The sequence below is a fragment of the Orbicella faveolata genome, unplaced genomic scaffold (assembly GCF_042242905.1).
Source record: "Orbicella faveolata isolate gen_17 unplaced genomic scaffold, um_ofav_v1 contig_34, whole genome shotgun sequence".
In the NCBI taxonomy this organism is placed as follows: domain Eukaryota; kingdom Metazoa; phylum Cnidaria; class Anthozoa; order Scleractinia; family Merulinidae; genus Orbicella; species Orbicella faveolata.
This window is the reverse complement of record NW_028301563.1, coordinates 6,658,875-6,685,978: the sequence shown is the minus strand read 5'-3', so window position 1 is coordinate 6,685,978 and position 27,104 is coordinate 6,658,875. Positions and strand designations below refer to the sequence as shown.

Below are 27,104 nucleotides of genomic sequence, written 5' to 3'. Positions count from 1 at the left end.
GGTCCTATGTTTCCTTGCAAATTTCCATGTATATGTTGAATGAAAAGATATTTGTGTTATCGATATCTCAGCCAGTGAAAGGCGAGACTGATTATTACATTTGTTATCGCTAGAGTTCCGAGTTCTCTAGTTCTCCCGTAGATCGAGCTGCCATAGATCAGGAACCGTGGTTTACCGGTACAATAGAGCATAGGTTTAGCAACTCTATTGACCAATCAGAGCGAGCTTAGTATCTCAGTTATTTTATAAACTCTGATAAAACATGGGTTTTCGACCAATCAGAGCGCGTGCAGGATCCTAAATGCCTATATTACAAAGGCTAGTAATGTAGCGTATTATAATCAGGGTTACGTACAAAAAGTAAAAAAAAAAAAGTAAAAAGCTTTATTAATGTGCCAATGTATTTAGATTTCACAACTAATTGGGGACACAGCAAAAAAAAAATTAAAATTATTTACAAATAAGGAATAATAATAAAAATGTACATACAAATAAAATTGTGTGACAAACATTGTATTGAAAGCAATGTACTGTAAGTAACGTAACGTTAGAAATCAAAAGACTGATCAACCTTCTTACTTTGATCTCCCCTTCTTAAACTCATTAATAAATGATCAAGTTAAAACAGGGAAAATCACAACCGTGAAGGAGGTTTGGATACCCAGTCTTAATTAGCATAGATTTTGACGTTTTCACTTCTCCATTTTCTCCTTAGTTTTTGTTTCGATTGAGAAGATATGTCAAACACTCCCGACAGTGTTCCATCAGCTATCCAAATACAATAGCGGCTGGAAGTCGAACCTAGCTCATTATCTAGTGAGTGATTTTCTCCAGTCTGTTGGTGATAAAATTGGCGTTGCATTCGTCGACTTCCAGCGTTTTCCCATTAATAGAGAAAATGTCTTCCGTAATGTAATGGCGTGGTGGCCTCATGGTTAGTGCGCTTGTCTCTGGATCGAGCGGTCCCGGTTCGGGTCCTGGCCGGGGACATTATGTCATGTTCCTGGGCAAGACACTTTATTCTCACAGTGCCTCTCCCCACCCAGGTGTATAAATGGGTACCGGCGACCTTACTGCTGAGGGTAGGCCTACGATGGGCTAGCATCCCATTTAGGGGGTGAAAGAAATACTCCTAGTCGCTTCATGCTACAGAAAAAGGGAAAAACTCCCGCCTGATGAGCCACTTGGCTCATATGCAAACTTTTTTTATGTCGCCGACAGCAAAATGTCATCACTGTTATTTGATATTTCCTCTCCAGTCCCCCACTTTACTGGAGGTCCTAGAGGTCTTGAAGTATTATTTCAGCGGCCACGTCTCTTTCGTTTCTGCCACAATACATCAAAAAGCGATGGATACCGGCGTAAGTAAGCCTCATATTACATCTAAACCAAACTACTACGAAGAAAAACTTTTCAAGACGTCTTCTGTTTTATCTTTCCTTGCGATTCTGTTGACGTTTGCCTTGTTCGCAAGAATCGAGATAGTGGCTCGTAACACGGAAACGATGGATTCAAAGTTCACGCAGCAAATTCAACGAATGCGAGAAGCTCTTGACAAAGCAGCCATTCTACAGGAACGTAAGAAAGGGGATTCCAACATGGTTTTTGGTAGGTCACAAGTATTCTGTGTATAATTTTGAAAACGTAAGGGAAGGTATGAGAATCGTGAGGCATAGTCTGTAATTGTTCAGCCTGCCTCGGAAAAGAGCTGCACAGTGCTGTCATATGTCATGTCATGTCTTATTTTTATTATTTAAATTGGCGCGCCTTCGCCAATATGCTACTATGCTTCTGTGCTGGCATTCAAGAAAAAAAAATGCAACTGAAGTTTCAGCTAGAATGTGGGGAGGCTGCTTGGCTCATGTTCATTATTTTACCTAACGTATATTTCATGGCTGCAAGCGTGCGCTTGTTTCCACAATGTTATAACTATTTGTTGATACACATCAGAAACCCATGACCTTGTATTTTGTTTCGTGAATTGCGGGTCAGACATAATCCCCGGGACGTGATCAAACCGGCAGAAAGAGAGACAGAAATGTTCCGTAAGGAGACTGTATTAAGCTTCTAAAAGATTAGCATTGTACAGAAATGATACTCTCTTTGAAATCCTAATCAAAACATGATTAAGGCACCAATACAAAGGTAGTATTGTTCAGCGCAGCGTGGACCCAGTACAGAAATGAAACTCTCTTATCCTAATCAAAACATGACCACAGAAAGTGTTTTAAACAAGTAAACATGTATTTTCTTTTTTAAAGGCACCGAATACAAAGGTACTATTGTTCCACGCAGCGTGGACCAAGTAAATGTTAACGACTCTGTGGGTATACAAGATATTCGGCACATGATCAAGAGATATGTCACATCGATAATCACTGGATCTGTCTGCCTAGCGCCTGGAAAAGTTTGTGTGGCAGGGGGCCCCGGTCCTCGAGGTAAACGTGGACCGAAAGGAACTAAGGGAAGAAAGGGAACGCGGGGTATCATGGGACCTCCAGGTGAACAAGGGAAGCAAGGCATGATGGGGGATATTGGACCAGCTGGAATGAAAGGAGAAAAAGGTATTTGATTTACAAGTGCTTACCTTTAAGGGAGCTACGTTGCACTTTGCACATCAAAGCGAGGAACTTATAGTCCTCCAGGCTAGAAACTAATAAGGTTTGATACTTAAACAATAATTTACATATTTATCACATTTTTACTTGCTTGTATTTATTTGTATTGTATATATTAAGTGCATGTTGATTGTAGTAGGGGATTAGATCGCAATTGGGACGCTAGTTCTGTTTCTTTCCCCGTCACATCCCGTACTATTTTGAAATTATTTGCCTATTTGAAGTCAGTTGTTTGTCTATTTGAAATTTTGTTCTTGTATATTGGTGACGAACTCGTTAAACTAAACTAATCCTAAAAAGGTAGCCGAAATTTTTCAAATTCGTCGTTCGCAATCCGTGTTAATCTTCTTCATCCTTAACCATCCTTGTTCCTTCCTGGTTTACTATTACTACTACTATTTTTGTTTTCAGGTTTAATTTCCTTCAAGGTAAAGGTCACAGTTTTGTACCTAGCCAAAATACCGTGACTGGGCTCCTTTAACTACGGATAAGATCGAAGTGGGGTGGGAGGCAGATATAGATAGTCTCCTACGCATCCATTGGGAGGCGCCGTGGCCTCATGGTTAGTGCGCTCGACTCAGGAGCGAGCGGTCTGGGTCCGAGCCCTTGCTGGGGACATAGTGTTGTGTTTTTGGGCAAGACACTTAACTCTTTCAGTGCCTATCTCCACCCAGGTGTGTAAATGGGTACCGGCGAACTTAATGCGGGGACGTAATCCTGCGATGGACGATCATCCCATCCAGGGGGGAGTAGAAATACTCCTAGTCGCTTCATGCTACTGAAACCGGGATAAGCTCCGGCCTGATGGGCCTCTTGGCTCGTATGCAGACTTTACCCCCTTACGCATCCATTACTTGGCTCGTCACGCCACACTCCTCCGCCACTAACAAACCAAAAGGTAACTGCGTATGAGACTATGTAAAAGCTGCCTAACTTTGCAACTTGATCAGCATTTATTTGGGGACAATTTGGAATAATTTGTAGATGTACTAAGAACTTGATATTTGTACGGCAACCGGATTCTGACGGGCAAATTTTCTAAAAGCATAATTTGTTTTTGTTGATAACATTTAACTTACTGTAGGTAATACGGGAGCTCCGGGACATCCGGGACCTAAAGGTGATGCAGGCAAGTCCATATCTGCACCAGCGGTGATTGTATCTCCTACGTCACTCACTGTGACTCAGAACCAGACCACCACGTTTTACTGCTCAGCTGATGGCAATCCAGAGCCTAGCGTGTCCTGGAGTACAAAAAGTGGCACAAAACTGACAAGTAGGACAAGTATGGATGATAAAGATAACAAGTTGGAGATTACCAATGCAGCTTACAATGACTCTGGGAGGTACGTTTGCACAGCTACAAATATCTTGGGACAGGATAAAAAAGAAGTGAAACTTCTCGTAGAAGGTACATTTAGGCTCTTTTCTTTATCTTCTCATTGTTTTCGTGACATGCGCGATGGCCTTATGCTAAGTGTGGTCGACTCCAGATCGAGCGGACCGAGAACGGGTCGTGGCCGGAAACATTGTGTTTTGTTCTTGGGCAAGACACTTTACTCTCACAGTGCCTCTCTACAGCCAGGTGTATCGATGGGTACTTGAAAATATAATGTGGGTATTCCCTGCGATTCACTAGCATCCCATCGAGGGAGTAGCAGAAATTCTCCTAGTCGCCACATACTACAGAAACCGGGTTAAACTCCGGCCCGATGGGTCACTTGGCTCGTTTGCAAGACTTTACCTACCTTATCTACCTTTACCACAGATCATTTATTTATTCCAGCCCATTAAGGTGACTAATATAATCAAATAAATTCCATATTTCCAGTAACAAGTTCCCATGCATCGTAAAAATCAAACAATAAAACAATTTCGTGTCGTGGACAACAAAAGTAAACTAGCGCGCCGATCGAAACGTGACAACTGTTATAAGATTCTTAATGCCTTTAGAGCCCTTCTGAAATTGCTAATGATAACTTAAACCAGTGGTATCTTTGCTTATTTGTTTTACATAATTTCTCTAGTGCCTCCACAATTTAGCGAGGTTCCCGATCAAGTTGTAAAGGTAAAGGAAAATACGGTAGCATCTGTTATTTGCCGAGCCTTTGGTTCTCCACCTCCTGCAATTCAGTGGTCTAGGGCATTCGCCTCATTACCAAAAGGACGAGCGACCGTTCAGAACGGCACCCTTAAGATTATCAGGTTCAGCCCAAAAGATGTCGGAACGTACCAGTGTAAAGCAACCAACAAGCTGGGATCTGTTACTTCATCGACAACTCTAAGTCTTCAGCAGCCTAATGGTGAGAACCAGAGATCCGTTCAACTGTTACATTCTTTCAACTACAGGGTTGAATAAGCGTTAATAATTGTGCAATGAATATCTCCAGTTCAGTCGTGGAAACGTTGTAAAGCCAACAACAGTTTAAGATAACAGTTACTTCGTTGCCAGCTAGCTTTGCAAAATAATGAAAAAAAAGTAAGAACTGGCAATGGCCAACAATTATCGCAAAAAAAGGCTACAATGATGGCTGTGATCCAGGTTTTCAGCGGCAAAAAAACCTGAGGCGTATTTAAAAGCTGCTTGCATTTGTACAATACATCCCCAAGTAAAGCAGACGGAATACCCGGGGAGGATTTGTAAGCTAGAAGTGGGCTTTTAACTGGTATTTTAAACAAATTCCAAGGATTAGAAAGGCCTGTTTTGCATTGGTTGCAATGTAAATTTATCACATCGTATATTTTGAGGGGTTGGATGGTCTTTGCGAGCATTTCCGAGCTTGCGAGCAGTGCGTTTATTTTTGTGAGCACGGGCAGTGATCAAATTTAATTGTCCTGCGAGAGCGAACACTTTAGAAAATACAGCGAGCACTTCGTAAATTTTCCGTTAGCTAGAATCTCTATTTTGACAATTTTATTTATTTTTCGCCAAATAATCTGGCTGACACCTTCGAAACGGGACAACAGGCGCAATCGCGGTTCAACCAGCAGCTTACAGCCATTCATGCCTTGTTTGATGCCAAATTATGTCTCGTAGCCTCACATTAGTCAGTGGGTAGACGCCCGGGGGAACTCCCATGTAAAAAGAACGGGGGTGCTCGTCGGAAATCTTGAAAAGAATCCCTGAGAGGTACCAAGATGCTGTTTTGTGGGCGTAGCTTGGTACCAAAACACCTTAAGCCCGTACCAACCGGCTTAAGCCGGTACCAAAACCGCTTTTAACCCCTAAAAGGTACGACTTGCACCCCCACCTCCAAACAAACAGAAAACTTCACCACAAAGTTACAAAACTCAAACCAAATTCGTCGCTTATCATGGGTTATCTTAATCAGGCTTTGAACAACCCGGTCCAGGAGTTTTGCCTTTAGGCTTGGCTTAATCTATATATTATTATTATTATGATTATGATTATCTCACTGTATATATCAGCATGGGTCAGATCAGAGCGTCAGGCCAGATCGAATTAATTTGTAATGCTACCGGTAGTGTAACGTTTGTGTTCTTTTTACTTTACATCTTATTTAAAGTATGAGGTATAGTACGAGCGTCACGCTACTAGCGTACTTGCGTTACCGGGAGCAAGTGAACGAATCAATCGGAACCGAGAGATTTTTATCCTTGCGTGGAACTGATTCATCCTGTCTGGTTTTCTATTCCTCTGGTATGAGAAATAAAGTAAGTAAGAACAGATTAACGCTTTAACTCGACAAAGAGCCGCGTGAACGTTTCTGAGATGGAATGACAATCAATTTTGATAAAGGGTCGTAAGTACTGAAACCCAAAAAAAACTAAATCCAACACTAACATCAACAAAATCAAGAGATCACGATAAGGCGCACTTTCCGAGAATAAGCAAACACGTGTAAATCACAAAAATTTAAAATTGTCAATAAGGGGCCAGTCGAGTCGGATCGAGTTGTATTCCTAAAAAAAAACCCACTGGAAAAGTTGAAAATTTACAGAGTATGTAAATAACATGTAATTAACATGTAAATAATCAAAAAAAGACTGTAAAGAATAATTTACATGATTTTTCCCCTTTTACATGTTTTGGAGGTTTCATGTAAATAACATGTAAATATTTTAAGTGAAACATGTAAATGATGAAGAAAACACTGTAAATGTTTCAAAGCATAGGGCTAAGATCATGTAAATAACATGTAAACTGTTCGTGCAAATACTGTAAATAGCCTGTAAATTTCTTGTGATTCAACCTGGAAACCCGTAAATAACATGTAAATTTAATACAGGGAGAGTGCCATAATATTGTAAATAACATGTAAATAAAAAAGGGAAGGCTGTAAACAACATGTAAATAAAAAAAGGGAGGCTATAAATAACATGGAAAATGAAAACAGGAGCCTGTAAATAACATGTAAATCGAAGAAGGGAGCCTGTAAATAACATGTAAATCGAAAAAGGGAGCCTGTAAATAACGTGTAAATTGAAAAGGGGAGTCTGTAAATAACATGGAAATCAAAAAAGGAGCCCATAAAGAACATGTAAATCGAAAAAGGGAGCCTGTAAATAACATGTAAATCAAAAAAGGGATCCTGTAAATAACATGTAAATCGAAAAAGGGAGCCTGTAAATAACATGTAAATCGAAGAAGGGAGCCTGTAAATAACATATAAATCGAAAAAGGGAGCCTGTAAATAACATGTAAATGGAAAAAGGGAGCCTGTAAATAACATGTAAATGGAAAAAGGGAGCCTGTAAACAACATGGAAATCGAAAAAGGGAGCCTGTAAAGAGCATGTAAATGGAAAAAGGGAGCCTGTAAATAACATGGAAATCGAAAAAGGGAACCTGTAAATAACATGTAAACTGAAAAGGGGAGCCTGTAAATAACCTGTAAATTGAAAAAGGGAGCCTGCAAATAACCTGTAAATTGAAAAAGGGAGCCTGTAAATAACATGAAAATTGAAAAGGGAGGCAGAAACCCTGTGCAATAAATGGTGTGTAAATAATCACTTGAGGAAAAATACATGGAATGTACTGTTTTATTGTAATCAAATCTGTTGACCTTAATTATAATAGTAGAAAATATGCAAATTTATACAGAATCAGAAATTTATTGCAATCAGAAAAAACTCAGTAAAATTCAAATAGTTTTTATATGCCATGAATAAGGTTTACAGTGTATACATTGCAACAAATAAAACATGTTTTCTTTTCTATCTATTCATAACAAAACGACTTAAATGTAATTTTGTGCATGGCCAAAATATTTTAAAATACCATGACTGAGCTCCTTTAACCAAATTCAAGCACTTTTCAAGAAGACTACTAAAATTCAAGACCTTTTCAAGATTGTGCGAAACCATGTCATATTCAGCTCTATTTAATTCATAAATAATAAAATGATTAAGAACTATACTGTTGTCAGCTACAACTAGTAAAAATTTTGCAATTTAGGTGTATTACTAAATTAAAATTGTTTGCGAATGGATACCTCTCTTAAATATATACTAAATCCACAAAGTCAAATGTAACGTAATGATAATACCTTTGTCATAAAATGAATGAATAAACTGTTTTTTCTTACTAAGTAATTAATGTAGGATTAAATTAGCCTTAACAATGAAAAATGGGGGAGGCACGATGGCCTCGTAGTTACATGTAGTGCGCTCAACTCCTGATCGAGCGATCCGGTTTCAAGCTCTAGGCGGGTACATTCTGTTGTGTTGTTGGGCAACACACTTTATTCTCAGTGTCTCTCCACCCAGGTGTATAAGTGGGTAGCAGCGAATTTAATGGTTGGGTAACCCTGCAGTGGACTGGCATCTCATCCAGGGGGAGTAGAAATAGTCCTAGTCGCTTCCTGCTACAGAAAGCGGGATAAGCTCCAGCCTGTTGGGCCATGTGGCTCGTATGCAGACTTTACCTTTACCTTATTATGAAAATTACTGCAATGTAAGTGTGAAGTATTGATCAACTTTTTTCATAGAGTGAATTGTTCTTGTTTGAAATAACAGAAAATAGGGAGAAAAAACATTTACCACAAGATAGAGATTGACATTTTAAATTCATCATAAAAACATTCATGCCAAAGGAATACTACATTGCATAACATAAAACAAGGCTTGTGACATCTTTTAGGCTATGTTTACAAAGTCACAGTTTCCTTCTTTTTCCAAAACTGTACGGAATCCAAACAGTACAAACATTTTGGACCCCTGACAAAACGTTCACTGTAAACAATATTCAAAATTTTACTTTTTCTTTTTGTGATAAAAAACTGTACTGTAAAAAAAAATTCATAGGGACCTGTTGAAATTGAAAGGCCTATCAGTACCATAGTTCCCATAACACATCATGGTACTACATGTATGTAAACATAGCCTTTTCTTTTTATGATGAAATCTTATAGCTGCTGTATTGAACAATAAGTATCAACCTAGTAATCTAAGATATTTAAATTTGATGCTAATTCACTAACACAGGTACAGTGTAAGTGATAATTCAAAGCATTAAAAAATAATGTTTAAAGTGGTTGAATTTATGCCAGAAAGCTGCCAGAGCATATCAAAGTGTTGAAGGTCACCATGTTAGACTGTAATGCACCAGGGACCCATTTCTCGAAGGTCCCAAAAAGTTTTCGCACCCAGAAAGCCATACCAAAATCTGAAATCTTATGCTTACAGAGCTGTTTTAATCGCTTATTCTCAATATGAACAGAGGTTTCCTTCACACAAGAAGTTTCAGGCATATACAGCTCTTAGTTTTTAGACACAGCTCAATTAAAGATGGCTTTGTGGGCCCGAAAAGTTTCCAGGGCCTTCAAGAAATGGGCCTTGGACCCCTTATAGAGTCATAAGTACTGTAGACTTCTCAGTGGCTGATTTTTTCCTGATCAAGCATCAATGCCAAGGAGTATGCATGTATTGACCACTCTCAATTTTACTTCATCCTACAAGTAACATAAAACATTTCGTTAAGTAAGATAAGTTATGTCTGAATATGAATCAGCAAATTCTGTGTATGATATCAATCACTGAATTTTACATTGGAGTTATTATTTTGTTTCTTGTCATTCCAATGTATACTGTGACCTTTGAAATCAGACTGTAGCCGGTCATGTTGACTGGCCAAAGTAATTTTAGCTCGGTCACGTCTCGTTTCTGACCGGTCAGGATATTTATGCAAAAATCAAGTACATGTAATGTGAGCCAAATTAAAACCACAAATATAGTTTATTTGTTCCAGTCACTGCTAGACCGTTTAAAAATTGGCTTAATATTAACCCCAGTCACTCGAATGGCATTCCTATCGATCTTGAACGCATGATAAACAGCAAGCGAATGGTCTTTAGCCATTCGAACAGATACATGTATGCATTGGTGTATGTTTTCATTAGAGGTCATAATAAAAAAGAGATTAAAAACTCTCAGATTTACAGTTGGGGATTTGATTGTTTATTCAAGAATGAACAACGTGACCGTCTCAACATGACATGACTGGTCAACATGACTGGCGAGTGAAGTTTTTGGCCAGTCAAGTGACCATTCTGGCCAGACATTGCCCGTTGACCGGCCATTATTTTGAGCCCTGAATATTCATCAATCAAACAGATCTTAATCTACATCTGTAGCTACTGTGTGACAAAAACTTTGCATCTCTGATTGGAAGGCACTGAATGTCAGAGGATGTAGAAGAACTAAACTCAAAATGTGTGGCAGTAAATATTCAATGTTCACTATCTTCTACATTGTAATATTCATGCACAATAAATCAAACTCCTATCAAACAATGTTTAAATAATAAGTCAAGTTATTTGCAGGCACAATTTGATTGTTTCTTACATGTACTTATGCTCTATTGGTGGACAAAGGTACAGCTGATGTCATAAATGTTTGTTTTTGTTTCTTTGTTATGTATTATGAAGCAGATAGATTCTACGTTGTCGCGCATCTGTTCAGTAATAGATGGCAGAAGACATCAAAATGTGGTAAGAACATCAGTGACACACGCCTGAAAAATTCACAGATTCTGTGACACACTCTGGTAATGGCTTATGTGAATATTTTTTGTTTTTACCACTTTTTGGTGTTATCTGTGATCTACTCAGGGCAGGAAAAAACCAGATCTGATTTACTCAGCCAAGTGAATTTTGCTCTTGGGCAAGTGAAAATAGAAGTTCAGTGGCCCAGTGGGCAAGTGAAATTACAATGTAGCCTCAGTAGTCTTGTGAGTCTGACTAAAAATGCAAGCTTGATAAATGATAATTTCCAGTCATTCCATTTCAAAACTTAAGACCTAAAGATTAGTTAATTATTAGGTTGAAAGCAAGAATTAGTTAGGAATCCGAGCGTACTTCATTCGCATTTGTCCTCTGATTTCCTTACTGGCCACCACACTGGCAACTAATATTTAAATGGGCGCAAGCGAAAACTGAAATTGACTGGCCCACTGGGCAAGTGACTTACAATTTTTTTTCCTGCCCTGCTACAGATGAATGAACAGATGCATGACACATGAAACCTGCATGTATTTGGTAAGAGCCCAATTTCGTACAAGTAAAATGTACAGCTGTAACAGGTCTCTAAAATGCTGTCTGGTCATCCCAGGGTAAGGCAATCGATTGAAATTGATCCATAAATTGATATAAATCAATAAATTGAAATTAATGTAAGTGTTATCAGTGCTATCAATCAACTGAAAGAAATTCATACTCACATGCTAGAGAAGTTTCAAGTTATCAATTTGATTTTACCAAATTTATCAGTCATTAGAGAATCAATTGAAAGTTGGCCTCTCTTTGTTAGTTCACATAAACTGTAGAAAAATTGTGTCCCTCAACACAATGTTTGATTGTAACTTTTTTATGTAGATTTCAAAGGCACTACCAAAGACCCCTAAAACATAGTCCCCAATACATGTATGCCAGCAAAATATTCTGTTTACAAGATACAATGTTATGTTTTTATGCAACTGTATTCATGATTTCATATTTCACTATATATCATTTGTTCATTTCTTTCTTATTAAATGTTGCTTAAAAGATAAGCTAGTATCAGCAAAATTGATAATGCTTATTGAAAATTTGATCACAATCGATTACTCATGACAAATCCTTTTATTGATTTCTGATATCATTGACTAATTCCTATTGATTGTTATGAAATAATCGATTGACTATACTGTGTCGTCCAAGACAAGTAGATTTTCCTGCCTGGGCAAGTTACTCTTCCTTTTTTTTTCAAGTCCTGTGTAGTTTTCATGACAGTTTGAGGTACATGTATACCTCTTTATAAAGTATCGTAGTGTTTTTTTTTTGAAAGAAAATTTCACAACATTTAACTTACTATCAGCACCAGTGGGTACAATGTCCATGTACAGTTGTGTAGCATATTGTAACTTGCATGTAGGTACAACTGTAGACACTTGAGTAACTTCAGAATACTTACACTAGCATAAGAGAAATTTCTCTGCTGAAGATGGCACATTACATTTTAGCTTACTAGCATTCACATCAGAGGGCAACATAACCTTAGGAGAGAATGCATCAGAAGGAATCATAAGGTGCATATAAGCCAATAACAAATGTCACATGCTCTTACTCGGTTATCGAGAACAGATAAGAACAGATAATAAAGCCCTTTATGCACAGCAGGTAAACATCAACAAAGTCGATTCCACAAGCAATGTAACTTCTCCTTGATAATGACACATTCACAACCAAAGACAAAACGAAATGTATACGTATCTTGACGTTACTTTACTCTACTCGTTCAATTTATGCAAGACTTGCTTACCTGTTGTTGTTGTTGCCTGTAATCGCTATCTTCAGCTTCTGGGTAACGGAAAACTTTGCCTTGAAACTGTGCACGATGACGAAGCGAAGGTAGAGTGGATTTTGGCCCGCTGAAACAGAGCTCGAGTTCGATGCAAGTTCCAACGAACTGCCGAACATGGCGGGAGAACCGAGAGGACCTGGTACCTAACATGAAGACCGCTGATTCCTGTTTGTTGGAGATCGGGCAATCACAAGGCTGGTACGCTCTTATAAAGGGACTGGGATAACAGTGACGGCAATGAAAGCACAGAACGGTAGAAATCACAAAAAAAAACCAAAACAAAACAAAAAAACAAAATGTCATTTTGGGTACCGAAAAAAAGTCAGCTATCATTTTCGGAAAGGCGATAAGTCCTAACGTTTTCGGGAAATGGACAAAAAAGCCCTAATAAGTACGAGATACACAAGCTCCTCTAGAATAACCGAACAGATATATTTTTTTTTTGTGCTACCTAAAATTAACCTACAGAGCTTTGAAAGTACACCAGATAGCCTAAAACAGCGTTTCAAAGCATTCGAGAGAAAATGGTCGTTGGGCCGGCCGTGTCCCTTATGGTTCCCTGCCTAACCTAACTCGCGTCAGTTCAAACTCGGTCACCGGGGCTCTTTCCGTCTTGAACTCACACAACACGTGACGCTTTCATGGTCCTTCATGAATAAAAACGTACGTGTCCGAGAATTAATTTTTCCCTTTTCTAGAGGCGTAAGCTTGGGACGCCTGCATGTGCAGTAACAATTCTAGTTTTATTTTGTCGTTGTGGATGCGCGGAAAGTTCACAAGAAGACAGCTTCGTGCGGTGTCGATCAATGCAGCGATTTAGTTTGGTGCATACCCTCTAACCCAACTTCAATTTAAAGCACACTATAGCACACGCTTGGATTTTAGAGAAGTTCAAATGCTTCAACGTAAAAGGCACCTTAATGGAGGCTTCACGGTAGGTTTACGGAGCTTTAGGGCGGTGTTACGTTTTAACTTTACGCGCCTTTAAAATGTCCCATTTATATGTTCTCGGTTACCCGTGACAACCCTTCCTCTCTCTCCCCCCGTCCCCCAAGTTTAACCTGGCCGGGGTAACTTTTCATTTATTTCTTTGCAAAATCCAACCAACCGTTTACAAGAGGATAGCGAACCTGTCGGTAACTTGGAATTTACATCATTTCAACAGTCTCCGTTGGTTGAACCATTACACCAGAGTTATATTAAATAAGCCCACTTTCCCGTTACATGGTTTTTGCAGGGTTTAGGCAGGCCTTCTCTTAAATTTAGATCTTTTTTTTCTAAGAGTCTCCATTTTACATTAACGTGGTTTTAACAGTTTTTCGAAAAGCCCCCATTAGCTCATTTAAATTGTTTTCACAGCCTTTGCAAGGTCCCCCTTTTTAATTTACATGTTTTTAACAGGCTATATACAGTCCCCCACTGCACCCGTGCAACTTCTAGGTTTTCCATTTACATGGTTTTTACATGTTTCTTACAGGCTCCCTTTCTTTCATTTACATTGTTTTTACATGTTTCTTACAGGCTCCCTTTCTTTCATTTACATTGTTTTTACATGTTTCTTACAGGCCCCCTTTTTTCATTTACATGGTTTTTACATGTTTCTTACAGGCCCCCTTTTTTCATTTACATGGTTTTTACATGTTTCTTACAGGCCCCCTTTTTTCATTTACATGGTTTTTACATGTTTCTTACAGGCCCCCTTTTTTCATTTACATGGTTTTTACATGTTTCTTACCGGCCCCCTTTTTTCATTTACATGGTTTTTACATCTTTCTTACAGGCCCCCTTTTTTCATTTACATGGTTTTTACAGGGTTACAAACATAACATTTCCAGACTTTTTACAGCATTCGCTTGAATTATTTACGTGTTTCTTACATGGTTTAGCAAAGCAATTTACATGTTTTTTACAAAGGCAGATACTGTAAAAGTGCGTAAAATATTTTACAGGTTTTTACATGTTCTTCAAATGATCATTGTCGATAAAGACAATGTAAATCACTATTTACAGAACATTTACATGCTGTACTAAAAGCTGTAAATTTCCTGTAAATTTATTTTACAAAACCCTAACATGTAAATTGTAATTTACAAAGAATGTAAATCAATATTTACATGCTGTAAATTAAAATTGACATGTCCATGTAAATTTTCAACTTTTCCAGTGACCGGAAGTGAAAATGCGCTTCTGTTTACTTCATCTAGCGTTACGCTTGCATTTTACACTTGTTCGGTATATCAGTGGATTTCTCCGCGCTCTAAGACGAGTGACACGTCACAGGCCAAAAGGGCCTTTTGAGTTATATATATATAAGTAGTCCTGATTTAAAACCGAGAGTTCTGATTGGTTCTTTCTTGATCACGATTTTTCCAAACAGGCCATGTCATTTTTTTATTTCAAAGAAGCATGGTCTGAGTGCCATAATATCAACTATTTACTAACCTGGCTCACTTGGGCATTACTGGGGAATATTAGCCCTCGATTTACGTTTGTACGGCCTTACGGCCCTCGCGCTCGGTTAAGAGGAGATTAAAATCCTAAAAACGTATTCGACTGTCAATAATCAAAATATTTTGCCATGGTTAATTGAAGAAATCTTAATAGCAACGTTCATCTAGTGGTCTGTCTCTTAGCAGTTTATATTGTTCTTTAACTCTATTCAGATGTGGGTAGGAGTTACTTTTTACACCCTTTATTACCAACTTGAAGGCAATGAACTCCATATTTGCTTACGTTTCCTAACATTTATTTGGGAACAATTTGGTAGAACATGCTATTAACCAGGTTTCCACGATAATCATACTTTATGGTCCGCAAAGAATTTGAACCCGCTATAGACCCTCGAGCTCCAGTTACCATTTTCAAAGTTTTAATGTTGTAGGGGCTTTAGGATAAGTGCCTCGATCAAGCCCCCACTCAGTTTCCCTCCTGGTCCCGGCAAATACATAAAAAGCCCGTAATATTCAAGTATTCGCTTCTCATGGCTTTTTTTGTGAATTTTTTTTTGGTTTGTTTGTTTGTTTTTTCACTCCCTAGAATGCCAAAGTTATCAAAGCCTCACTAATGGTAACAGGAAAAACACACACCGTGCAGGACCTATTCTTTGCGACTATTCCGTACTCACACCGGGTTGGTATCGTTTCGAGGGAGCTGCAGGAACAAAGATGGCTACTAGTTGTGTTCCTACGAACCGCTGTGGAACCCATGCCCCTGGTTGGTTAAACGGTGCTCATCCTACTGTTGCAGAGGGTCAAGTCACCAGACAGGCCTGTTTTCATTACTTCTCAAACTGTTGTGTATGGTCCATCAACATCCAAGTGCGAAACTGCGGCGAATACTTTGTTTATTACATCATTCGAACGCCTCTAGAACACAAGTGTCATCTTCGCTACTGCGGTGCTGATTAGACTAAATAGGTGAATACGACAAGATGTGAATTCCGAGACAATCCGACACACTTGTGATTACTTCAAATGAGTTTGAACTGTAGTGAGATTGTAAAGATCGAGAGATCGACTGGTGCCACATCTAATATAATAGTAATAATAGTTGAATTCAAACTATACTATAGATCGCCCTCGTTGGACTTAACTTGACTTTACTCCAGCTCTAAATTTTATGCCATCTTGTCATCTGCAGTAATAAAGAAACCCTGGCGTTTGCACGTATTTAATACGCTTAGGTCAAAATGTTCCCACGTACTTATTTTTTTAATCTTGCCATGCAGTGAGGTAAAAATTAGCGTTTCTTGAATTTTAGCTTACAACTATCAGCAATAAAAGAAGCAATGTTAGCGAAATTTAGATCAACATAACCTAAGAATTAAAATTCAGAGTTGTTTGCAAATTTGTTTGTATCACAATAATGGCAGTCAAATGTGGTCATGTAGAAACTACACGCGTTCTGAGGTTAATTTCGAACTCAACTATACCTGCAATTTTGTTTTATGCATCTCATCAGGTTACGTGATAAAAATCTCCAACCTTTTTAGAGATTTTGCACGTTATCCAGCCTGTGCCAGGGTCTTCTTCTGACGAGCCGCCATTTTGAAGTCGTCGAGGAGAAGGCCCTGGTGACGAGGTTGAGCACATTCAAGCGGTGCCGATCAGGTTCCTTGACAACAACTTCCAATCACCGCTTCACAAGAAAAGCTCAAACATGCAAGCAATAATTTTGAGGATCCGAAGGTTTCTCGCTCTCATCAGCAATAATTTTTAGCATAAAAATTCTGTGCGAGAGCGACACCACTGCCAAAGTAAATCAAAAATTTACAAGACAGTCCTGGATAATTCATGGGTTTCTTGATCACCTTAATGATTTTACAGTATGCAAACAGTTTCATGAGTTTCTTCAACTTTATGGGGTTGCATACGCGCGTCAAGTTCAAGACTCGCGTTCTGAAATATAAATTTGCTTCTCTTCTTAATACCATTGTATAACTTCCATCAAGTGTACTCCATGTATCAGGGAAAATGAGCCTAGTTACATTTTTAATTTCTTCGAGTATCGTGTCTCGCGTTACAACTTAAGGAGTGGAGGTTGTAATCTTGTTCAACCTTCTCATGTAACAACCGGTACTACCTTAATTCTTTCACGTATAAGGTTACACATCTATGGAACCATCTTCTAATATTGAGGACTAGTTATAAATGTAACTACTATCAATATTAAATTGATTCTCTTTTACAATAATTATTGTTTTATTGGCACTATTGGGATATGTCATATATATAGATAACTTTATGTTATTTCATATTGTATATTTTACTATTACGCTTTTATTTATAATTTTATCTGTATAAACAACGGCCTTCATTTGGCGCGGAAATATGCTCCGATATTTGTCCGCGGACATTATCTGTGCCGAGGAACGAACAGTTTTTCGAGAGTGTAGCTCGAGGGAAACTGTGAGCTTTGAGGAACAAATAATGTCCAAGGACAAATATCCCAGTATATTCTCACGCCACACGCCACATGGAGGCTATTGTGTTCATTATCCTTCAAATGTTTTTCGCAACTCGCGCGGTTTTGAAAATTGGAGAATATATATATCTTATCTGCCGGCTGGGAGGTCCGACCGTAAGCCGGCAAATAACATGTTTATGTTTTCTTTTTTTTCCTGCAGTAAATTGGTTTTACAGATTACAAATTGTTTTTTTTTACGCAACTCTTGTCATTGAATCGGCTTGCGCGCCGTCTGCTAACGATTTGAAAAAGATCTTGGCAACGAGCGAGTAACTCAGATAGTAGACAAAGAAGATGTATTAAAAAACAGATTTTTTCGAACTACTTTGTGTTAGTTGCATTTATTTCACCAGTTAAGTTCTCCAAAGTTGTTTTTGCGGTGTGAAATTTCGTGCGAAGTTTGAAGTTTTACTACAAAAACAATTTCTGTCAGTCGTTGCTTTTAAAATCACTTCGTCACTTTTCTACCGTAAATTAAATAGAAGAAAGCGAGGAAATTCGTTAAGTGTATTCCACATAAATTCTCCTAAATACAGCAACAATCAGAGAGGTAAACTCGACTGAAATTGACTCAAATTTTACGACGAGAGAAACACAGGATTACGCGCCATTACAGCGCCAAGCTACAAACAACCAAGCAAACTCTCACAACTTCAAAACACTCAATTGAATTTACTTACAGTGACTTTCCTTGCCATTTTAAAGTGAACAGAGATAAACTTGCGTTGACTAATCGCCGATGGACGAGTAAAGAAGGCAAAAGATTGACGATTACCGCCAACTTTTAGGAGCGAAATTTAGGCAGCGAAGAAAAAATCCGGCCCGTGGGCCGTATCGTAAAAAGCTGGACCGGTCACGTGCGTATGATTAGCCAATCAAATTCGAGGATTTAGGAATCCGGCCCGCTCAGATGCTTGAAAAAAAATAATAACATTCGGAGATTTATCAGTTTTAGCTGGGGAGTATTCAGTCACATGACGCGTTTAGACCAGTCGCGAGCAAAAATATTTCATGGATTATACTGACTGATATTTAATTTATTTTTTTTTCTCTCGTTTTCTTTCTGTTTTTGTCATACGTTTTATACATGAGCCCCTGGCTCGGATACCGAGGACAACCTTTTCCCGCGCAAGGCATTAATAAACTGATTGATTCACTGATTGACTGATGTGAATTCGTTCCAGTCCTACGCGTTTACATCACCATGCGGGGACATTTACAGTCATTCTACGTGTTACGAGTATCATTGTAGAGGAGGGTTGTTTCCAGACAAAACTCAGGATCGCTGGTGACAGCAACAAATTAATTTATTTCCGTAAGGTAACGAATTTACAGCACTAAGCTTCTCCAAATTTGAACCAATCTCCTTTACAGAAGAAACTCTCGCTCTAATATACATGAGGCTTAAAGTTCTAGAAACTTCTATTAGGAGCTAAATTAAGTAGTTTGACACAGTTTCTAATCTGAGTAATTACATAAGGATCAGAATGTTTTGGAATGTTCTTATACAAATTGGTCACGGCTGAATGACTTCCGGTTCTAGATTGTTCTAGAACTTGACTTAAACAATTTTTCGTAACACTACGTCACGCGTCAACGGTCATCCGAATGATGTAAAGTTTATATGAAATATTTCATATATGAACTGCGGTTATAGGTGAAAGTGAAGAATGATCGTCGCAGTTAATTTTCCAATTTGAGCAACTGGAAAGAAGAAGCCTGAAAAAAAATCAGGGCTTCAACGGGTTTCGAACCCGTGACCTCCGCGATACCGGTGCGATGCTCTACCAACTGAGCTACGAAGCCACACATTGGGAGCGAGGTCAATTAATTGAGTTCATATCTTCCCGTGAGGAGTGAAATGATGTAAAGTTTATATGAAATATTTCATATATGAACTGCGGTTATGGGTGAAAGACCTCGCTCCCAATGTGTGGCTTCGTAGCTCAGTTGGTAGAGCATCGCACCGGTATCGCGGAGGTCACGGGTTCGAATCCCGTTGAAGCCCTGATTTTTTTCAGGCTTCTTCTTTCCAGTTGCTCAAATTGGAAAATTAACTGCGACGATCATTCTTCACTTTCGGTCATCCGAATGTTCAATAAACATGACAAGTCTTGTTTTCCATATTTGAGCATTGCCTTTTGTTTTTACTAATTTAAAGAGGAAACTGCAAAATTTGAGTAGCGATTTGGAATTTTCGAACGGTCTTTTCGAGTTTTCAAAATGTTCCGACCAGCGGCCGTAAATTACCTAGGTCAGGAATATAAACCACGCATCTCTAGATCAGCTCATGTAACAAAAGGCGCAGTTTGAAAGATCATTTGAGCGTGTGATTTTCGCCTCCTCAAATAATCACTTAACACATCACATGAATCCAGTTCGACATTGGTTTCGTTTGCTGTCATTGTACGAATACAGGCATTGAGTAGTAAGCCTTCCTCTTGTTTTCTGCACCCGGTAAACGCACGTCGACAGAAATTATACTCCCGAGGAAGAAGCTCGCCTGCACTCCTTTTTTCATTCTATAAAAATATATTTTGTAAGAATATCGATTCTGAAATTTGTTAAAGTTTAAGAATATTTTAAGAATAAACCCCAAAGCTGAAATTTTAAAAAGAATATAATTTTGTGTGTTGAAAATTTGTAAATACAAGACATTATATGTTTTTATCTAAACTTGATATATGAAATTCTTCCTTTTTCTAAATAGCAAAACTAGGAAAAAAACAGCAAAAAAAGCACTAGCCGTATAACATTTCTGAAAAAAGTTCTATGTGTCATATCAGGATCTATTGCCTGCATTCCAACATTTGTTCCAAAATTACTTTAGCACCATCAAGATCAATAAATCGGAAATGCCATAAGCTATAATCTAAGAATATTAACAAGGCTATTTGCTGCCTAAAATCGACAGAAAAATAAGACTATTCAGCCCAAGCCGCAAAAACAAATATATATATATTTTTTTTTTACAAAAAAAAAAGACTACAGTCGAACCTCCCGTGAGCGACCACCCAAAATGTCAAGCCTAGGTGGTCGCTTACGAGAGCTCAGACCATTTTGCCGGTCAAAATTTTGCCTCATTAACATATGGTAACTGCAGAGAATTAACCATGTTTTAAATGTCTTATTTATGTGAAAAGTCAATTTCGAGAAGAAAAAAAAACCGGTACTTTTCGCTGAGAAAATTTCCATTTCTTGTACTACCCAGGAATGCAATGATGCAAAAACATCTTACATTGTGTCCACTTTTCGGTCTATAATCTGTTCAATGGTCCCTCACGGGAGGTTAAAAGCAAAAGAACATCTCAAACTTTTAGCTCTAAAAGTGGTCGCGGTCGCTTACGAGAGGTGTTCGCTCACAAGAGGTTCCAAATATAGTGATCTGACTTGGAAACTTTTGGTACTTTGGAAAACTGGTCGCTGAGGAGAGGTGGTCACTTACGAGAGGTGGTCGCAACCGGAGGTTCGACTGCATTTCTCCGGCTAGCACTTCTGGTACCAAAGAAGATAAGAGAAATGGACCAATGAATAAAACTACATAGCCTCTGTAAGGCACAAATGCTCTCCTTTCAAACTTGGAACCTCTAGAAATATGGTGTCCATGGTGGTCAATTTTGTCGCACAACAGATAGAACAGAGTCTCTTGTGTCACATGGATCTTCACAAAACGCCATAAATTTTACATCTATGACTTTCCAATGTCATCTCCGTCACGTATCTGAACGTCGCGCGTGAATTGGTTGATTTCCATCACATGTTCAAAACACTGTTCACACACACAAGCACATTCCAGCGGTGCCCATCAGGTTGCTTGACATCACCTTCTGATCACTTCCTCACAAGAAGCGCTCAAAGATGCAAGCAATATTTCTGAAGGTCGCAGACTTTGAATGGAGGCATGGATTTAAATTAATCGCTCTCATCTGCGTTATTTTTAGCATAAGAATGCTGTGCGAGAGCAACAAATATGAGCATTTTGACACCGCTGCCAGAGTAAATCAAAATCGTATTCACGCTTACGTGGGGAACTTTAGCATCCCGTCGATCACGCTGTTCGTGAGGATGGCGGGCAAACTAAAACAACACAGGACTCGTCTTTACTGTGATCTTCTCAGGACTGCTGTTCTCTTCTAGCCTGCATCGTTTGGAAAGACAGTCGTAGTTCTTGATGAAGAATCGGATCAGGATCATATTTTTGCCAATAACTTAACAAGTCAAATCAGGCAACACTTTCCACATCGGAAACTTGAGGTGGCCTTCGAGTCGTTACCCAGAGACGCAAGTATTTTGAATATTACGGCTTCAATAAAATCTCCGGGTTACAATCGCCAACTTTGGAGCAGTTTCTTTATTGATCTATACACAAACGATCCTATTGTAGCATGGATGGATAGCGATGTCACATTTCTTACACCAGTAACAAAAGCAACCATATTTAACGGCTCAAGGATACGCATCCTGGGTTCTCAGTGCTCCATGAAGATCCCCCGTGTGAGAACATGGGCGCACACTACCAAAATGGCGCTTGGGTTACCGATGGTGGCGGATTTCATGACGTATTTTCCTGTCTATATTTACCGCGACACTTTCACGCACTGCAGAGAGTACATTCTAAAGAGATTTAATACAAGTAACTTTGAAGAAGCATTTAAGAAGTCCTACCATAGCGCCTTTTTAATATCTCCAGTCAACGTCGTGATAAGTTACGCTGGGTTCTTCGAGAGAGATCGATATGACTGGAATCTAAAGATATACTGTAAACTGACGTTATACAATACACGTTTCCCAGTCGGCCACAAAATTGAACCACAACACACAGAAAATATTCTCTCTCAGCCTCAAACAGCTTTACATATTGATCATACTTTTCAGATAAACACAACATTTTTTCTTCCCAACATTTTTGTTAGTTACTGTCTGTCACAAAGAGCAGCCGATAAACAACAGGCGATTTGCTCCACTCGGTCATTTTCAGCGGACACTAACCTGGTTCTTTTTAATCACGATCTTATGAAACTCACACCGGGCCATGAAACACCATGTACTAGAAGCAAGAGAAACCACTGCTTAAAGAATCTAGAGCGCCATTATAACCAAGTTGGAACTGAAATTAATCAGGGGCGTGAAATAAAATGGCGGGACCTTGAAACTGTGGAAAGGCTTGCGAAGGAGGCTGACATTATCTGCAAATATTCTGTCTAGGCAATACGAGTCATAAAATAGTGGAGCTCATGTGAACGGGAAATCCACTCAATCAACGTTTGTAATCGAGTGATCAATAATCTCTTACAAAATAGTTTTTTTGGCAATACCAAGTACTGTGCGCGTTTCCTATTTACCAGGCCTCAGTTTGCCCTATCTTTGTCGTTGTTTTTAAACCTTACATTTCGGTTTTAGTTCGAATTCAGAGTTCAGTTATTACGATTTTATTCGAAATTCTTTAAATCTCCTATATTCTTCCATGATTCTTGACTTGAATCCATTTTGAACTGGTTTGCACTTAGCCAAGCTACGTGTATTAAATTGTGGGCGTCTGCTTAATGCCCGGGTTATATAATTAATTGCAGTGATCTGCGGACATCAAAAAGTGCTCAGTAGGACGGCCAAAAGGTGTCCGCGACCGCTTAATAGAAGTGACCGTTTCATAGGGATTTTATTTACAGTATTTTACTCACAGCAATTCTAAGACTTTGATAACTGGCCGCTTAACAGAGGGTGGCCGCTTAATGGCGGTTTGGCAGTATTCCATACAGTAAACGTTTTGACAAAATCTACAATGCGCTGTAGTCTTAGAATTTAGAAAAAAGTTCTGGATAATTCATTCAATTCATGATCACCTCGTACATATTTACAATGATTTTACAGAATGTAAATTTTCATGAATTTCTTCATCTTTATGGGTTTGCATATGCGCGTCACATTTCAAATATCTTTTCAGTACAGGGAACAAAACAACGAAAGAACAACGATTATTTAGGGTCGTGAACCGACTTTTTTTATTTAATCTATAGTTCGAGCGCTCTCAAGTTTTCTTCTTAAGCTCTGCGCTAGCGACGATCGCATGTTGTCTTGACATGTTGATCATTTCTAGTTCTTTTAATTCATTTCCGCGTCTCCGCACCAAAACATTGAGTATGACTATACTCCTTATTCCTCAGATAGACTTCGATGCTTACAAGATTTTTCCTTAATTTCCAAAATTCCGTGACAGTGCCATTAATTTATGTACATGTCTCAATACGATTAACAAGAGCAAAGTAGCACTAACTTCTTTGAGGTACCTAACAAGATTCACGTTCCCAAATAAAATCTGCCTCTCTTCTGAATACCATTCTATGACTTCTAACACGTGGACTTCATTTGAATTCGATCCAGTCGTACGCATTTACATCATCCTGCAGTTAAGCACATTCCAGCAGTGCCGATCAGGTTGCTTGACATCAGCTTCTCATCACTTCTTCACCAGAAACGCTCAAAGATGCAAGCAAAATTCATGACAGGCTAACAATATTTGATAAAACTTCCTTTGCTAAATTAAAGCTCAGAAAAAAAAAACAGAACAGCAGGATTTCGTATGTAAGACTTCACAAACAGAAATTTGTTAAAGCTCTCATGTTCAAGTTTTGTTCGTGGAAAGCATAAATTTAAATGGCTTTCAATGCCAGAAAAGTTTTACAATGCAAGGTCGTCAAATCGCTAGAAAATTCTCTGTAAAATTCCCGCAATGTATTACTACCAGTTTGTTGTGTTTTTTTGGTCGGTCTCCGATTGCCGAGTGCCTTTCTTGAACCAGCTGATTCAACTCCTGCTCGCTTTAATTCGCAAATCTCTTAGGTGGAGGCCCGGCAAAAAAATTAAGCTCGAAATTTGCTAGCTCACGGAAATAATATTCCCCATCTCCGGAAGAATTATTAGATTTTTCCATATTTAGAAGAAAAATAGGAATTATGTTTTACATAGTGTCAACATCGATGAAAACAATTGCCGAGATAAACTACAAATAAACAAACTGACGTGAACGTGCAAGGCACGGGCAAATGGGCAGAAAGCGCGCTTCGATAAGGCTATGTTATAATACGCATTTACATCACCCTACGGGGGCATTTAAGAGGCGCCCTCTGTAATTTTCAACTATGCCATTTGGACCAGAAAAAATCAAATTCCTCAAACTTTCTCAGATGAATGGTCTAGATAAGTGATTCACAAAAATATAGCTTTCAGTTCAATTCGATTCGTATTTTAGCGCTGGGGCCACCATCTTGGTTTTGCCCCTCTGAGAGGGCTTTCAGCGGCCATTTTAGGGCACATTTTTAACAATTTGCCATACAAAGAAAACGATCTAAATCCGGGAAAAAACCCTTTATTCGAGACAAGCAAATGTTTCTTGTTACATTGGGAGGCTGTTTTGGCAATTTGATCATCACCTGATTTTTCTACAGAATTTTAAATCTCTTCCCTTTCGGACTACTCATGAAGCGCCATAAAAAAGGCGAAGTTTAAAGGAAAATATCGCCAAAAGTACATCACTTGAGATCCCAAAACTACCCTCCGCTTAAAGAGCAATGTCTCACCTGTAAAAACATGCAATAAAAATTTTGGGGCAGTTAAAACTGTAAAATGTTAGAAGAAGAAGTTTAAGCTGTGCTTTTGTCAACAAAGACCGCCGTCCTAATTAGCATAATAACGTGAAAATAACGATGCACAGAGAAAATAATGATATATTCCACTTACCTCGCGACATGTCGACAACTGGATATTCCACGATGCCTCATGTTATATTTCCAGTATGTTTCAGCCACATTTTCGGTGATTAGTGTACGAAATCACTCTCAGACATCGCCACGGTTAAGCAGATTTCAACTCTGCGAAGCCCGCTTCATAACATCTATCAATATTATTTGTCTTTTGCCTCATAAGCCGCCGTTTACAAGAAGTTTAACAATTTGCTGAGATCCTAACCGACCCAGAACTCTGTTAGCAGCCTTTAAAATCCTCCTCTTAATCGAGGATTCCCATCAAGAACTCGTTTAAGCTCAGTTCTGTTTTGATCTGTTGTGCACCCGCCATTATTCCACAGATTGCGTTACATTTGACAAATGCACATTCCAACGGGTAGGGGTAGGGTGGGTAGGAAGTGAAAATGTAACCGACATTAAAGCCATTTTACGCATTTCTGTGGCTAAACTAGTTACTGGCTTTCCCAGAATGATTTGAACATGAGCTTCTGCTTGCAGGTATTTTCTAGTTTATTTTTGCAGGGTAGGGGGGGGGGGGGTCGTGTATTTAAAAAAAAAAAAAGGAAAAAAGAAAACGATAGACAGTATCAAGTTAAAAGATTATGATCTGTGTATCTTGATCAGCTTTATCAGTTCATCAGTGAGGCCCTATTAGGGGTTTTCAGGATACCGGATATTTGGGTAAAAAATTAACAGGATGCAAGAAATTTAGGGGAAAAATTAATGGGGTAGGGCATGTTTAGATCAGATAAAGCGGGAGAGTTGTGTCTTTCGCAGCCGGAAGTGCCATCAAATGATATGCGACATTTTATTTAAACTTCTTACATTTTCTTAGCCGTTTCACTTTTGCATCAGAAAAGAAAATGCTCAGAAAATTACTGAAGGGCAGTTAAGGACAGTGCCTTCCATTTTAGGCATGGTTTAAAGGCCAGGCGCGCGCTTGGGTTGGAACTAGTGACGTAATTAACTAACCTACCAAGCGTGCGACTTGCAACTTAAAATCCTATTGTAGCCGAAACAAATTTCGCACTAAAATTACGAGCCTGTACTAAAACCGGGATTACCAGAAAAGCAGCATATCGCTAAGCACTAACTGTGAACGGCTTCCAGCTGAAAAACTAGCTTTTATCGTATCCGTAGAAAAAATCATACTGAAATTCAACTGTAGATGGCATAATGCGCGCGCAAAACAACTGCGAGAGACGTCAATGTTTAACTTACTTGGAAAGTAACAGGAAAAAATGTAACGGACACCGACAAAGTTTTCGAAAGGATGAAACAACTCATTTAACTTTTTAAAAAGGGGTGATTACAGCTACATTTTATGGTATGAATTGGAAGTGGCAAGCCTATTTGACAATGCATTAGTTTTTGGCTGTGAGGAAAAGTTATGTAGACTATATTTTGGCTAAGCCAGAGGAGTGCTGTTGCGACGATTCAAAAGTAGTTTTCATGTTACCACTTACCACGTAGTTTAAAGATGTTTTTTAGTATGTTTAGTTTTCTGCATGTAAAAGCGAACCTTAGGAGAATCTGTGAAGAAATATCTTTACCTTTTTTTCAGGAAAATGCTACCTTCAGCATTAGCTAATTATCTCGGAAAAATTAATGAGTACCCCCAGTTTTCTTTGGGGATTCTAATAACCCTGGCTAAGATCTACTTTTTCCAAGTTTTCTTAATCTGGCGGAAACACGTTTGTATTTTGTAGGCACCATTCGTTATGAGCCTGAGGCACCCCACAGCCGCTAATGTCGTTCAGTTCTGTGATGGAGCACAGCTGCATGTCTGCACAAGACTAGTTTTCAACCCTATGCAGGGCGCTTTAAAATACCCGCATCTATCAAGCGAAGCACTAATGTTGACGCTTAGCTTTTTAAAGACATTATAGATGCGTTTAAGGCACACAAGTTGAATGAGTCATAAGCAATTGGATGAGTTAAATGACACTTGTCAAAAATATCTGCAGCTTGATTCTCAGCGG

The 27,104-nt window shown here is 38.7% G+C and overlaps 1 protein-coding gene, 1 long non-coding RNA gene and 1 pseudogene across 3 annotated transcripts; 2 read left to right on the top strand and 1 right to left on the bottom strand.

Moving 5' to 3' along the window:
- The first annotated feature begins 1,160 nt into the window (after positions 1-1,160).
- LOC110063716 (uncharacterized) lies at positions 1,161-17,707 on the top strand. The gene is made up of 5 exons (XM_089270837.1): positions 1,161-1,608; positions 2,262-2,564; positions 3,703-4,029; positions 4,646-4,921; positions 15,455-17,707. Exons 1-5 carry the CDS (start codon positions 1,176-1,178, stop codon positions 15,823-15,825), a joined length of 1,710 nt encoding a protein of 569 aa, XP_089126963.1. The 5' UTR covers positions 1,161-1,175; the 3' UTR covers positions 15,826-17,707.
- Positions 7,604-12,935, bottom strand: LOC149104434 (uncharacterized). Of its 2 annotated transcripts, none has more exons than XR_016201235.1 (2): positions 12,377-12,815; positions 7,604-9,531 (listed from the first exon to the last, which is right to left on the bottom strand). It is a non-coding gene; the product is annotated as an uncharacterized LOC149104434 (long non-coding RNA). The 2 variants fall into 2 exon arrangements; XR_016201236.1 differs by lacking the exon at positions 7,604-9,531 and adding an exon at positions 10,474-12,110 and having other exon boundaries at positions 12,377-12,935.
- Positions 17,708-21,227: 3,520 nt separating the features above from the next.
- Positions 21,228-23,695, top strand: LOC149104433 (uncharacterized; annotated as a pseudogene).
- The last annotated feature ends 3,409 nt before the right edge of the window (positions 23,696-27,104 follow it).